Source organism: Ailuropoda melanoleuca, chromosome 18 (assembly GCF_002007445.2).
Source record: "Ailuropoda melanoleuca isolate Jingjing chromosome 18, ASM200744v2, whole genome shotgun sequence".
NCBI lineage: Eukaryota > Metazoa > Chordata > Mammalia > Carnivora > Ursidae > Ailuropoda > Ailuropoda melanoleuca.
Window position 1 is genome coordinate 29,496,578 of NC_048235.1, and position 13,765 is coordinate 29,510,342.

General features: G+C 39.3%; 1 protein-coding gene across 5 annotated transcripts in view; it reads left to right on the forward strand.

The window, feature by feature from the left end:
• Nucleotides 1–13,765, forward strand: part of INTS10 (integrator complex subunit 10) — a 37,565-nt gene that overhangs the window by 13,478 nt on the left and 10,322 nt on the right. For all 5 annotated transcript variants that reach the window (XM_034647492.1, XM_019798692.2, XM_019798691.2 and 2 more), the window contains exons 11-13: nucleotides 674–756; nucleotides 1,772–1,924; nucleotides 4,680–4,788. In XM_034647492.1, the coding sequence (XP_034503383.1) occupies nucleotides 674–756; nucleotides 1,772–1,924; nucleotides 4,680–4,788 (345 nt within the window). The remainder of the gene's footprint in view (nucleotides 1–673; nucleotides 757–1,771; nucleotides 1,925–4,679; nucleotides 4,789–13,765) is intronic.

The window sequence follows — 13,765 nt, forward strand, 5'->3', positions numbered from 1 at the left end:
AACAAATAATTAAAAAAAAAAAAAAGAAGAAAGAAAGAAATCACTGGCGCATTGCTAATGCATGGATTTTTACTATACTTTGGAATCAACAGTATATTTTTACTTTCCTTCTGGCCAGTGGACCTTCGCCCCTTGGCCTGCTTCTGTCCTGTGCCTGTACAGAACCCTTGGTCAGCTGCGTCATGTCATTTTTTTCTAGGTAGATAGAGCGTCACTCCGTCTCTCCTGGTCACATCTAGAATTGTAAACATGTATGTGACCTTTGGGGGGGTAGTTTTCCTTTAGTTATAACTTGACTTTAAAAAAGGAGTAAAACTGTTAGTGTTGTATCTTTGTTTTCTGAGCTGGCTGAAAACAATACCTTTTCTGAGGAGAGCCAAGTAATTTACAAGATAAGTGAGGTAATATATGAAAAACATTTTGAACAGCTCTTGGGACATGGTGTGTGCTTAGTAAATGTTGGGGCCTAATAAAAATACTGCTTGTGGATTACTGATAAGTATTATATTCTAACTTTACTATTTAATTGAATTCTAGACCATTGTTTTAGAAATCAAAGTCCGCAGTTACTGTCCCTTTTTTTGAAAGTTTGTCTCTGTTGTTTTGCTGGGTTTGTTTTGTTTTCTGCTTCTGTGTTAACATGTTTTCGGTAAATTTGCTTTTGAATTCTCAGAATTTACAAGAATTTGTTTGGCATGGAAGACAGATACTTGGCTTTGGTTGAGAATCTTCCTCACTGATATGATCATCTATCAGGTAGAGTGATGTGTATTTTAAGTTCCCGTGTCTGTCTAGGATGATTATTATTGTGAGCCAGCCATAGCGTGCAAGATATGTGTGTTCCTTCTGTAGGCTAGTCGTGCTCCGAAGACACCTTCTGTCCTCAGTGGCAGAGGGATTATGGTCCACTTTCATCTCAAAAAAACTCCAGAATGACAAGGCCACGTCTTCTGTGTTACTTTTGCACACCCCTCTGTAGAAGCAAGATTTTTACTTTGCAATAAAAGATGAATATTTCTCGGCCCTCGACTCTAATGGAGTCCTTCTGCCCTGCTCTACCGTCTTGAGCTACTTAGGCCTGGAATGGAGAGAGCTGGTAATTCCCTAAAACGTGCAGAGCTTCCGACCTCGGTTGTCGAAACAGACAGGCTGCTGCTTCCATCCTACATAAAGGAGAAATGGTATTAGTTGTAAAATGTTTATAAGCAATGGTATATCCAAAATGTATTTTATCCAAAAGCTTGTGTTGTTTTATTTAATCTTAAGACTTAAGACCCAGGGCACCTGGCTGGCTCCGTAGAGCATGTGACTCTTCATCTCAGGGTCGTGAGTTCAAGCCCCATGTTGGGCGTAGAGATAACTAAAAAATAAATAAATAACTTCAAAAAAAAAAAAAAAGGAATTAAGACCAGAAAGAAAAATCTTTGTATGTATAAAGTACCTCCATAAAGAACCCTCCGTCTAGCTTTAAATAAGTTGGTTTCATTATTGCTAAGTCTCCTTTTTCCTCCTCAGATGATCAAAAGAGCTACCTTATCTGTAGTTGCTTAATTAACCCTGGATATTTTTATGTATTTATTTATTTGAGAGAGAGTCTTAAGCAGACTCCGTGCTGAACACAGAGCCCAACACAGAGCTGGATCTCGCGACCCCGAGATCACGACCTGAGCCAAAATCGAGACTCAGACGCTTAACCAACTGTGGCACCCCAACTCTGGAGATTCTTTTTAAATGTCAGTGTTTTTCACCTCCTTGCTGTTATCTTTCTTAGGGTCAATATAAAAAAGCGATAGCCAGCCTGCATCATCTCGCCGCTCTCCAGGGATCACTTCCTCAGCCACAGATCACAGGACAGGGGACCCTGGAGCATCAGAGGGCACTCATCCAGCTAGCGACCTGCCACTTTGCCCTAGGGGAGTACAGAGTGAGTAGTGCGCGCCTCCCCCCAGGGACCCTCAGGTGCACTCAGCGGGCCTGGGGCTTCCTCTTTCCCTAGAGTGGCCTTTAATTCAGGGCATGTTTATTTGAAATAGGGTTTTTCTGCCTAGATTTTATCATCGAATCTGTTGGTAAAAATCTTGATAAATTTGTTTCACTTAGTTTTCTCTTTAGTTATAGCTTGCCTGAAATCAGGCTTCGGTGCTTCCCAGATTTCCCGTTCCTTTTTCCGTTTTGTTGGAGGATGGTTTCTTTTTTTCTTTACTTAACCTGGAATCACTTTAGAGCACAATCAGTCCTATTGTACTTGGACAGAAGAGGGAGGCATTTACTAAGTAGGAAATGGAGGATCGGCCCCAAATCCGTTTTTACATGATAATGGCCCCTCACGGGGTGTTGCAGGCGCAGATAGGAAACAAGTCTGTGATTGTGAGCCCCTCCTACCACAGGGTGGAGACCCTGTGCTTTGCCTTAGAATCTCTCACAGCACCTACCACAGTGGTCTGCACAGCTTTGATACTTAATACATGTTTGAATTCAATTAAAATGATTAAGCACATTCTTTATTCTTTATACTGTATAAATTCAGGGCCATAACTTAACACACAAACTCTGATTCTTCTCATCTTTCTATATGTGAAGTTGATTACTTTTTGATTAGTAACCCTGAATAAAGTTTCTAAACTTGGACGTTAAAATGCGATTTCTAATTTGCCATGATGATATTTAGGAGCATGTAAAGTATGTGCATTAAAAATTGAAAATACTTTTCTGCCATCGTTTATGTAATTATCAGGTACCTAATTCCAAGTCTCGGTGAATTCCTCCTGAGAACTTGAGCGAGAGCAAATATTTACCCACGCAGATATCCATATATCATGTAGAATTAGAGGGTTACACAAGGCACTGCTGTTCAGCATTGTATTAGGGAATATAAGATAAACAGATTTAATTAACCTGGGCAAACTCATTCTCTTTGAGGGCTTCTGTCAAAGCCAATCGCTGTTAGGCCTGCACCCTTAGTTTCTAACTTAACCTGCTTCCTGAATCTCAGCTGCCTTCAGCTGTCTGTCTTCAGCTCAGACCCAGCGTGTCCAGGTGTGAGTTTCCTTCCTTTTCTGGCCCTTAGATGTAAAACTCTCAAGTCACAGTTCACTCTTACTCTGGCTAATCATTTTGATTCTTCCAGTATGAAGCTAATATCTTTGGTGTGGTGCCTTTTATTTCTTTTGCCACCACTCTAATCCATGGCTCTGAACTGAGTTTTTTGCCAGTCATCTTTTTCCATCTCTAAGTTACGGTCATTGCTTTCTACGAGATTGCTGTCATCATTCCACTTAACTGAAATAGTGACTTCCTTGGTGCCCCAAATTGAACCATGTGCTGGGGGTGGAGATACAAGCAGGGTGTAGGAATTGAGGGATACCTGATTCAGGACATATAATTTAAGTTACAGAGAAAAGTGCAAGTATTTATAGAAGACAGTTAAAAATCCAATACTAAGTGGTACGCCCCTGACATACGCACAGTAGGCATTTAGGGAAGGGTGTTTTCACCAGGGTCCATGTAGTCGAGAAGGATTTACAGAAAAGATTGGCTGGAGGTGGGCCAGAGTGACTCCAGAGTACACACCATGGCCCCACTACTTACTAGCTCTGTGACCTGGGGCAAGTTACCTCACTGAGCTGCCTAACTCCAGCGTTCAAGTTCTTAACTACCAGGCTGTTGAGCTCTTAAAGCTGGAGCTTCACAACCCTCTGGGCCTGGGTGGGTTCTGGATGACCCTCTGAGTTAGCTGTGGCTTGGGGCAGTTAGAGCCCCCAGGTTAGTGCCGCCAGCTCTGAGCAGCCTTACAGATATTTTCTGGATGCGCCAAGACATGAAAAAGGGTGGAAAGCATGGGTTTAACACTCCACTTCCTCATCTGTAAAATGGGGATAATAAGAAGGTTGTGCTGGACACATAGAGCATGCTCCCCAATGGAATCTAGCTGTTACTAGAATTGAGCAGGTAGACCGTAGGTGGGGGCTCCCTCTCTGGATTGAGAGCAGCCTGCTCAGTGTGCCACGTGAGGCTTCCTCAGCCACCAGCACTGCATCAGACCGGTTTTGTCTGTGTTATTTCCTAAACCATATCTTCTTTCCCCTCACCTAATCACCTAAACAATGCCCAGCCCTTCCCCACATCTTTCTCTCCTCCTCCATAAACCCTTTTTTCACTTATCCACATTCCAAATTCTTCCGCCACCTTTGAGGTTGAGATAAGGGTAACCTTCGTACCTGAACCCTTTCCAGCTCATTTAGCCTGTGTATATTTCTCCTTCATTTTAAATTATGCTTTATATCATACCATGTAGTTCACTATTCTATGTCCCATTTTGTTGATTTTTCTATTCAGTGAGTTAGTAAATGTCCTTAAGATGGGCCTACTTCTTTTGGATGCCACTGTGCTGTTAAACACGTGGGTAGTTAATACTTGACCAATTTGTAATTTTTGTTCTTTTGTTTTACCAGCAAAGAATGAGTTGTTATTCCCCCGAAGGTCTAGTACCACGATCCTCAGTTACTTTTTCTACACTTACTGCTGAGCAAACAGTAACAATCTCATAGAGTCCTGAGGTAATGGTACAGACCTCCATGTGCACACGTTGCCCAGTTGTCTGCTACACATATGTTAGTGTTCTGTTGATTTGCTTTCAATGAGAATTTCAGGTTGGTGCCTTTTCATCTGATCTTCTTTAGATGACGTGTGAAAAAGTCCTTGATTTGATGTGCTACATGGTACTCCCTATTCAAGATGGAGGCAAAACACAGGAAGAACCCTCAAAAATAAAGCCCAAATTTAGAAAAGGTACGGTGACAAGTTTTATTCATATTTCGTAAATACAGCTCTAGGACCCAAGGCCGGGAAATTCTTTATGATTCCTGATGAAATAATACTATGTGATCTGAGGGGTTTGACAAACTGTATAAAAAGTTAATCCCTTGCCACGCTTGTCCTTGGCACTGATTTCATAAGCAGCTGTAAATCTGTCTTTCTTCCAAAGTTCTCTCCACTTCCCGAGTTTGTTATCTCTGAAGAATATCCGTGACCTCCTTTTCCTATCTTTACCAATTCTCAGAAAACTTGCAGATGATTTGTTAAGAAGTGTCTCCTGGCATTTCCCTCTCAGGTTATTTTGAGCTTCACCTCAAGTAGCATATTGCTTGAAAAACTATATAAATTTAGTTGTAATGTTTATATAAGAAAGGAAGAAAGATTCACTGTCAGGGTTCTAAGTTTCCACATTAGAAGTTAGAAAAAGATAAGCTAATGAAACCCAAAGAAAGTAGAAGACAGGAAAATATAAGAGCAGAAATCAGAGCAATAGAAAATGAAATCAAGGAAATTAATAAAGCTAGAAGTTGTTTTTTTGAAAAAAATAAAATTGATAAACTCCAAACAAGATTGATCAGGAAGAAACTGAGCACAAGTTACCGATAGCAGGAATGAAAGAAGGAATGTCACTACAGATCCTACTGAAATCAAAAGGACATTAAGAGAATAAATTATTAATAACATTATGCCAATAAATTCAGCAATTTAGATGAAATGGAAAAATTCCTTGAGAAACATGGCTTGCCAAAACTGACACAGAATGAAATAGAAAATATGAATGTTCCTACATCTATCAAAGAAATTAAATTGTTATCAAAAACTTTCCCATAGAACTCCAGATCGAAATGGCTTCACTGGTGAATTCTGTCGAGCACTTAGGAAGAAATAACACCAATCCTACACATACTGTTTTAGAAACTAGAGAAAGAGGGAACACTTCCCAATTCAGTTTTTAAGGCCCAACGTAACCCTAACGGCAAAACCACATAAGAGCATTGCCAGAAAAGGACATTAAAGGCCAGATCCAGCATAAACATAGATTCCAAAATCCTCAAAAAATCTTAGCAAATTGAATACAGCGGTATATAAGAAGAATAAACCATATGACCAAGTGTACTAGGAATGCGAAGGCGGTTTAACGTAGAAAAATCAATCACTGTGATATCACCGCTTTAGCGTAGTAAAGGAGAAAAATCATGATTCTCTTAGTTGATGCAGATAGGTTCCATTATGTTTGCATTCATCATTCATGATTTTTTTTAAATCTTAGCAAACTAGAAATAGTTATTCCTCACCATCATTCTTAACCATGAAATAGCAAATGCTTTCCCCAAGATCAGGAACAATACAAGAGTATTTGCTCTTACCACTTCAGTTCAGCATACTGGAGCTTGTAACCAGCACAATAGGGAAGAAAAAGGAAGGCATAAAGGTTGAAAACAGCTGTCTTCATTTACAGATATGTGGCTACATTAGAAAAGCCTAAGGAGTCTCCAAATAGAGTAACATCAAAAACCGTGAAATACTTAGGGACAACTTTATTGAAAAGTGTACAAAATCATGTTCATAGATTGGAAGACTCATGTTTGTTAGGGTTCCAGTTCTCCCCAAATGTATCTGTAGACTTATTGCAATCCCAATCAAAATCCCAGCAGACTTTTTTTTTGGGGGGGAGCGGTTAGTTTGATTCTAAAATCTATAGGGAAGTATAATCTAGAATAGCTGAAACAGTTTTGAAAAAGATGACAAAACTGGGCAACATACCCTACCTCATAGCAAGACTTTTAATATAAAGCTACAGTTATCCGGACAGTATTGGCATAAGAGTGGAAAATCCAGAAAGAGACCCACACAAATATGGTCAGATGATTTTCATTGACAGCACCAGACCAATTCTTTGGAGAAACAAAGGCCTTTTCAACCAATTGGTGCTGGAACAAAGGGCCTCTGCTGTAGAAAGAAAAAGAATCCTCAAGCTTTATGTCACCTTATTCACAAAGACTAATTTGAGGTGGAGGCAAGACTAAATGGAAAAGCTAAAATGATAGCATTTTTTAGAAGAAAAAGTATTGCTCTCTGTGTGCGGGGGCTCTGCAAGCAGCAGGCCCAGGGTGACCCTCCTCCCCCGGAGGATTGGCAGCAGTGCAAACCGCAGGAGCCGGCAGAGTTCGGCACACACAGAAGTGCAGGCTGCTTTTCCTGAGGGTTTACTGAACAGAGAAGGGCCACAATCTTACAGCTCTGGGGCTGGAGATCGGCCATTTTTATTTTGGTCCTCTAAAGTGGTGTAGAAAGCCTTGAGGGAACAAACGCCACATAGAGCAACCCAAAGCAGCTTACACGGAGCCCTTCCACTGGCAAGGGGCGGTGCAGCTCCACCCAGGCAAAGACACCTGAGAATCAGGGCAGCAGGCCCCTCCCCCAGAAGACCAGCTGGAACATCAGGAGGATACCAAGTTTACAGAACACACAAAACTGCAAAACTCCAGTGCCAAGGAAAAATAGTATATAGAATTCAAGGTTTTTTCTCATGACTTATTTTTCAGTTTAAAATTTTCCTTTTCTTTTTTTTCCTTTTCAACTAGTTTATTTGATTAACTCTTCTTTTAACTTTCATTTTTGCATTTAAATTTTATAGATATATTCTTCATTTTTGGCTGCTTTTCGCTGTATTCAAGTTTTGTATATATATATTTTGCTTTCTTTACAATTTTAGGATTTAGTGTCTTCTAACAAACAGACCAAAATACACCCAAGACCAGGTGATCACCCTGTTTTGTCCACCTGAGAGGTTATATTCTCTCCTTTTTCCCTTTTTTTTTCTTTTTTCTTTTTCTTTTTTGGTTTCTGACCTCTTCAGATTTGTCTAGTGTGTATTTCACTTCAGTCATGGTTGATATTTTTGATTTTGTTCTCTTGTCCATCCATTCTTCTCTGGGCAAAATGACTAGAAGGAAGAATTCACAACAAAAGAAAGAACCAGAGGGAATACTCTCTGCCACAGATCTAATCAATATGGATATATGTCAGAGATGGAATTCAGGATGATAATTATAAAGTTAATAGCTAGGCTGGAAAAAAGCATAAAAAACTCTAGAGAATCTCTTAGTGCAGAAATGAGATCCAATCAGGTTGAAATTAAAAATGCTTTAACTGAGAGACAGTCTAAAATGGATGCTCTCACAGCTAGGGTAAATGCGGCAGAAGACAGAGTCAGTGACATAGAAGACAAGATGATGGAAAGAAAGGAAGCTGAGGAAAAGAGAGAAAAACAACCATGGACCATGGGGAGGATTTGAGAAGTCAGTGATACCATAAAGCAAAACAATATTAGAATTATTGGGGTCCCAGAGGAATAAGAAGGAGAGAGGGAGGGACAGAAGGTATATTTGAGCAAATCACAGCTGAGAACATCCCTAATCTGGAGAAGGAAACAGGTATTCAAATCCAAGAAGCAGAGAGAAACCCCCCCACACACACACAAAATCAGTAAAAATAGATCAACACCCCAACATATATTAGTGAAGCTTGCAAATTTCAGTGATAAAAAGAAAATCTGAAAGCAGCTTGACACAAGAGGTCCTTAACCTACAGGGGTAGGAACATTAGACTGCCAGCAGACCTATCCATAGAGAGCTGACAGGCCTGAAAGGGCTGGCATGATATATTCAGGATACTAAATGAGAAAACGTGCAGCCAAGAAAACTTTATCCAGCAAGGCTGTCAGTCAGACTGGAAAGAGGTATTAAGGAGCTTCCAGGACAAACAGAAACTAAAAGAATTTGTGATCACTAAACCAGCCTTGCAAGAAATATTTAAGGGAGTCCTGTAAGTGAAGAGAGAGCCCAAAAGTAACACAGACCAGAAAGAAACAGAGACAGTCTACGGAAGGGGACATTATAGGCAATACAGTGGCACTAAATTCATATCTTTCAATAGTTATTCTAAATGTAAATGGCTAAATGCTCCAAACAAAAGATGCAGTGTTATCAGATTGAATTAAAAAAGCAAGACCCATCCATATGCTGTCTACAGGAGACTCATTTTAGACCTAAAGACACCTCCAGATTGACAGTGAGGGGATGGAGAACCATTTATCATGGTAACGGACATCAAAAGAAAGCTGGGATAGCAATCCTCATATTAGGCAAATTAGATTTTAAACCAAAGATTTACTAAGAGATGAAGAGGGACAGTATATCACACTTAAACGGTCTGTCCAACAAGAAGATCTAACAATTATAAATATTCTCCTACCTTGGAAGTAGTCAATTATATAAACTAATTAATAATCCAATTAAACACATTGATAATAACACAATATAGTAGGGGACTTCAACACCCCACTACCAGCAATGGACACATCATCTAAACAGAAGATCAACAAGGAAACAAGGGCTTTGAATTATACACTGGACCAGATGGACTTCACAGATATATACAGAGCATTTCCTCTTAATGCAAGAGAACACACATTCTTCTCGAGTGCACATGGAACATTCTCCAGAATAGATCACATACTGGGTCACAAATCAATCTCAACTGGTACCAAAAAATTGGGATTATTCCCTGTGTATTTTCAGACTGCAGTGCTTTGAAACTTGAACTCAATCACAAGAGGAAATTTGGAAAGAACACAAACACTTGGAGGATAAAGAGCATCCTCCCTAAAGAATGAATGGGCCAACCAGGAAATTAAAGATGAATTTTAAAAACTCACGGAAACAAATGAAAATGGAAACAACTGTTGAAAACCTTTGGGACACAGCAAAGGTGGTCCTAAGAGGGAAGTACATAGCAATACATGCCTTTCTGAAAAAAGTAGAAAAGTCTCAAATACACAAGCTAACCTTACACCTAAAGGAGAAAGAACAATAAATAAAGCCTAAACCGAAGAGTAGAGGAGAAATAATAAAGATTAGAGCAGAAATCAATGAAACAGAAACCAAAAGAGTAGTAGAACAGATCAATGAAGCTAGAAGCTGGTTCTTGGGAGAATTACTAAGATAGATGAACCCCTAGCCAGATGTATCAAAGGAGAAAAAGAGAAAAGAGAAAGGACCCAAATTAATAAAACCATGAATGAAAGAGGAGAGATCACAAACAACACTAAGGAAATACAAACAATTTTAAGAACATATTATGAACAGTTATATGCCAGCAACTTAGGCAATCTGGAAGAAATGGATGTGTTCCTGGAAACTTACATTCAGAAAGAAATAGAAAACCTGAACAGACCCATAACCAGCAAGGAAATTGAAGCAGTCATAAAAAATCTCCCAACAAATAAGAGTCCAGGGCCAGATGGCTTCCCAGAGAATTCTATGAAACATTTAAGGAAGAACTAATACCTATTCTTCTGAAGCTGTTAAAAAAAAAAAAAAAGTAAGGAAAACTTCTAAACTCGTCCTGAGGCCAGCATTACCTTGATCCCAAAATCAGACAAAGACCCTGCCAAAAAGGAGAATCACAGACTAATTTCGCTGATGAACTCGGACGCCAAAATTCTCACCAAGATACTAGCCAGTGGGATCCAACAGTACATAAAAAGCATTATTCACCAAGACCAAGTGGGATTTATTCCTGGGCTGCAAGGCTGGTTCAACATTTGCAAATCAACAATATGATACATCACATTCATAAAAGAAAGGACAAGAACCATATGATCCTCTCAACTGATGTGGAAAAAAGCATTTAATAAAATACAGCATCCTTCTTGATTAAAACACTTCACAGTGTAGGGATAGAGGGACATACCTCAATATCACAAAAGCCAGTTACTAAAAGCCCACAGTGAATATCGTTCTCAATGGGGAAGAACTGAGAGCTTTTCCCCAAAGGCCAGGAACACAACAGGGATGCCCACTTTCACCACTGTTGTTCAACATAGTACAAGAAGTCCTAGCCTCAGCAATCAGACAACCAAAAGAAAGAAAAGGCATTCAAATTGGCAAAGAAGAAGTCAAACTCTCTCTCTTCATAGATGACATGTTACTTCATGTGGAAAACCCAAAAGACTCCACCCCAAAATTGCTAGAACTCATATAGGAATTCAGCAACGTAGCAGGATATAAAATCAATGCACAGAAATCAGTTGCATTTCTATACACTAACAATGAGACAGGAGACAGAGAAATTAAGGAATCAATCCCATTTACACTTTACCAAAAACCATAAGACACAGGAAGAAACCTAACCAAAGAGATAAAGGATCTATGCTCAGAAAACTATAGAACTCTCATGAAAGAAATTGAGGAAGACACAAAGAAATGGAAAAACATCCCATGCTCATGGATTGGAAGAATAAATATTGTTAAAATGTCTATGCTGCCCAGGGCAATCTGCACATTCAGTGCCATCCCTATCAAAATACTATCAACATTTTTCACAGAGCTGGAAGAACTAATCCTAAAATTTGTATGGAAACAGAAAAGACCCCAAATCACCAGGGGAGTGTTGAGAAAGAAAATCAAAACTGGGGGCATCACAGTGCCTGACTTCAAGCTATATTACAAAGCTGTGATCACCAAGACAGCAGGGAATTGGCACAAAAACAGACACAGATCAATGGAACAGAATAGACTCCAGAAATGGACCTTCAATTCTTTGGTCAACTAATCTTTGACAAAGCAGGAAAGAAAATTCAGTGGAAAAAAGACAGTCTCTTCAACAAATGGTGCTGGGAAAATTGGACAGCCACAGGCAGAAGAATGAAACTGGACCATATCTTTACACCATACACAAAGATAAACTCAAAATGGATGAAAGACCTAAATGTGAGACAGGAATCCATCAAAATCATAGAGGGGAACACAGGCAGCAACCTCTGTGACCTTGGCTGCAACAACTTCTTGCTAGACACATCTCCAGAGGCAAGGGAAACAAAAAACAAAAATGAACTATTGGGACTTCATCAATATAAAAAGCTTCTGCACAGCAAAGGAAACAGTCAACAAAACTAAGAGGCAACCCACAGAATGGGACAAGATATTTGCAAATGTCGTATCAGATAAAGGCTAGTACCAAGCTCTATAAAGAACTTACTAAATTCAACATCCAAAAAACAATCAAGAAATGGGCAGAAGATGTGAACAGATATTTATCCAAAGAAGACATACATACGGCCAACAGACACATGAAAAAATGGTCCACATTCCTTGGCATCAGGGAAATACAACTCAAAACTACAATGAGATATCACCTCACACCTGTCAGAATGGCTAAAATTAACAAGAAACCACAAATGTTGGCAAGCATGTGGAGAAAGGGGATCCCTTTTACACTGTTGGTGGGAATGCAAGCTGGTGCAGCCACTCTGGAGAACAGTATAGAGGTTCCTCAAAAAGTTAAAAATAGAGCTGCCTTATGACCCAGCAATTGCACTACTAGGGATATACCCCAAAGATACAAATGTATCTGAAGGGGCACCTACACCCCAATGTTTATAGCAGCAATGTCCACAATAGCCAAACTGTGGAAGGAGCGGAGATGTCCATAGACAGATGAATGGATGAAGATGTGGTCCATATATATAATGGAATACTACTCAGCCATCAGAGAGAATGAATCCCTACCATTTATACTAATGTGGATGGAACTGGAGGGTATTATGCTAAGTGAAATCAGTCAGCCAGAGAAGACAATTATCATATGGTTTTACTCATAAGTGGAATATAAGAAACAGCACAGATGATCATAGGGGAAGGGAGGGAAAACTGAATGGGAAGTCATCAGAGAGGGAGAAAAACCATGAGAGACTCTTAAGTATAGGAAACAAACTGGGGAGGGGGGATGGGGTAATTGGGTGATGGGCATTAAGGAGGGCATGTGATGTGATGAGCAATGGGTGTTACACACAACTGTTATATTATTGAACACTACATCTGAAAGTAATGATGTACTATGTGTTGGCTAGTTGAATTTAAATAAATAAATATTATGTAACTGAAAAGTAAACAATATGGCATTATATATAATTTCAAAACATTTATTTTCATTTAAAAAAAAAGAAAAGGTCCTTGCAACTGGTAGGTAGATTTATTAGGACACTACAAATTTCCTAGAGGACAAAAGCATGATAGTCTTGATCATTACTGAAGCTGTTTAAGGTACACATGGTGTTAAAAAAAAAAAAAAATGTATAGCCCAGACCCCTTCAGAAAGTGTCTCTGAAACAGAAGCAGATCAGGTGGGTTAAGACTGGACCTAGCTGACTTCAGGACTTAGTTTAAAGCTATAGTAATAGAGATAGTGGAGTGTTGGCATAGAGACTGACTGATGGAATGGAATAGAGAACTGAGAAACAATGGTATTACAATTCGGTGAGCAAAGAATGAATTTATCCAATAAGTGGTAGTGGGGCAGTCGATCCAAATGTAAAAACAACAAAAATGTGATCCCTCCTTCACACTACACAAAAATTATTTAAATTTTAAGATTTAAAAATGAAAAGTAAAGATTTCAAGCTTTTAGAAGAAAATACAGAAAAGATTCTTTGGGCCTTCCAGGTAGAGAAGGATTTAGGCTACAAAAAGCACACAACAGAATGGAAAAGATTAGTAAATTTAGTCACATTAGAATTAAAATAGCAACAAAAGCTACTGTGACAAAGTGACAGGATAAGTCACAGTCTGCAAGAAAGTTAATCGGGCACAGACAATCAACAAAAACTTTGTATCCAAAATTTTGAAAAAGCTCCTTCAAACCAGTAAGAAACAACCAGCCAACTCCTCGTAGAAAACCAGGCAAAGAATATGAACTACAGAGTCACAGAAGCAGAAATCCAAATAGCCAGAAACTATTTGAAAGGATTCTCAACCTATTAGCAATATGGGGAACTCAGATGAAAACGGTAAGCTACCACATCACCCACATCAGAATGAAGAGGTTAAACTGACTCTGGGGATGTGAAGACACACATTGCCCGTCTGCTTCTGGAAGGTGTATGGGT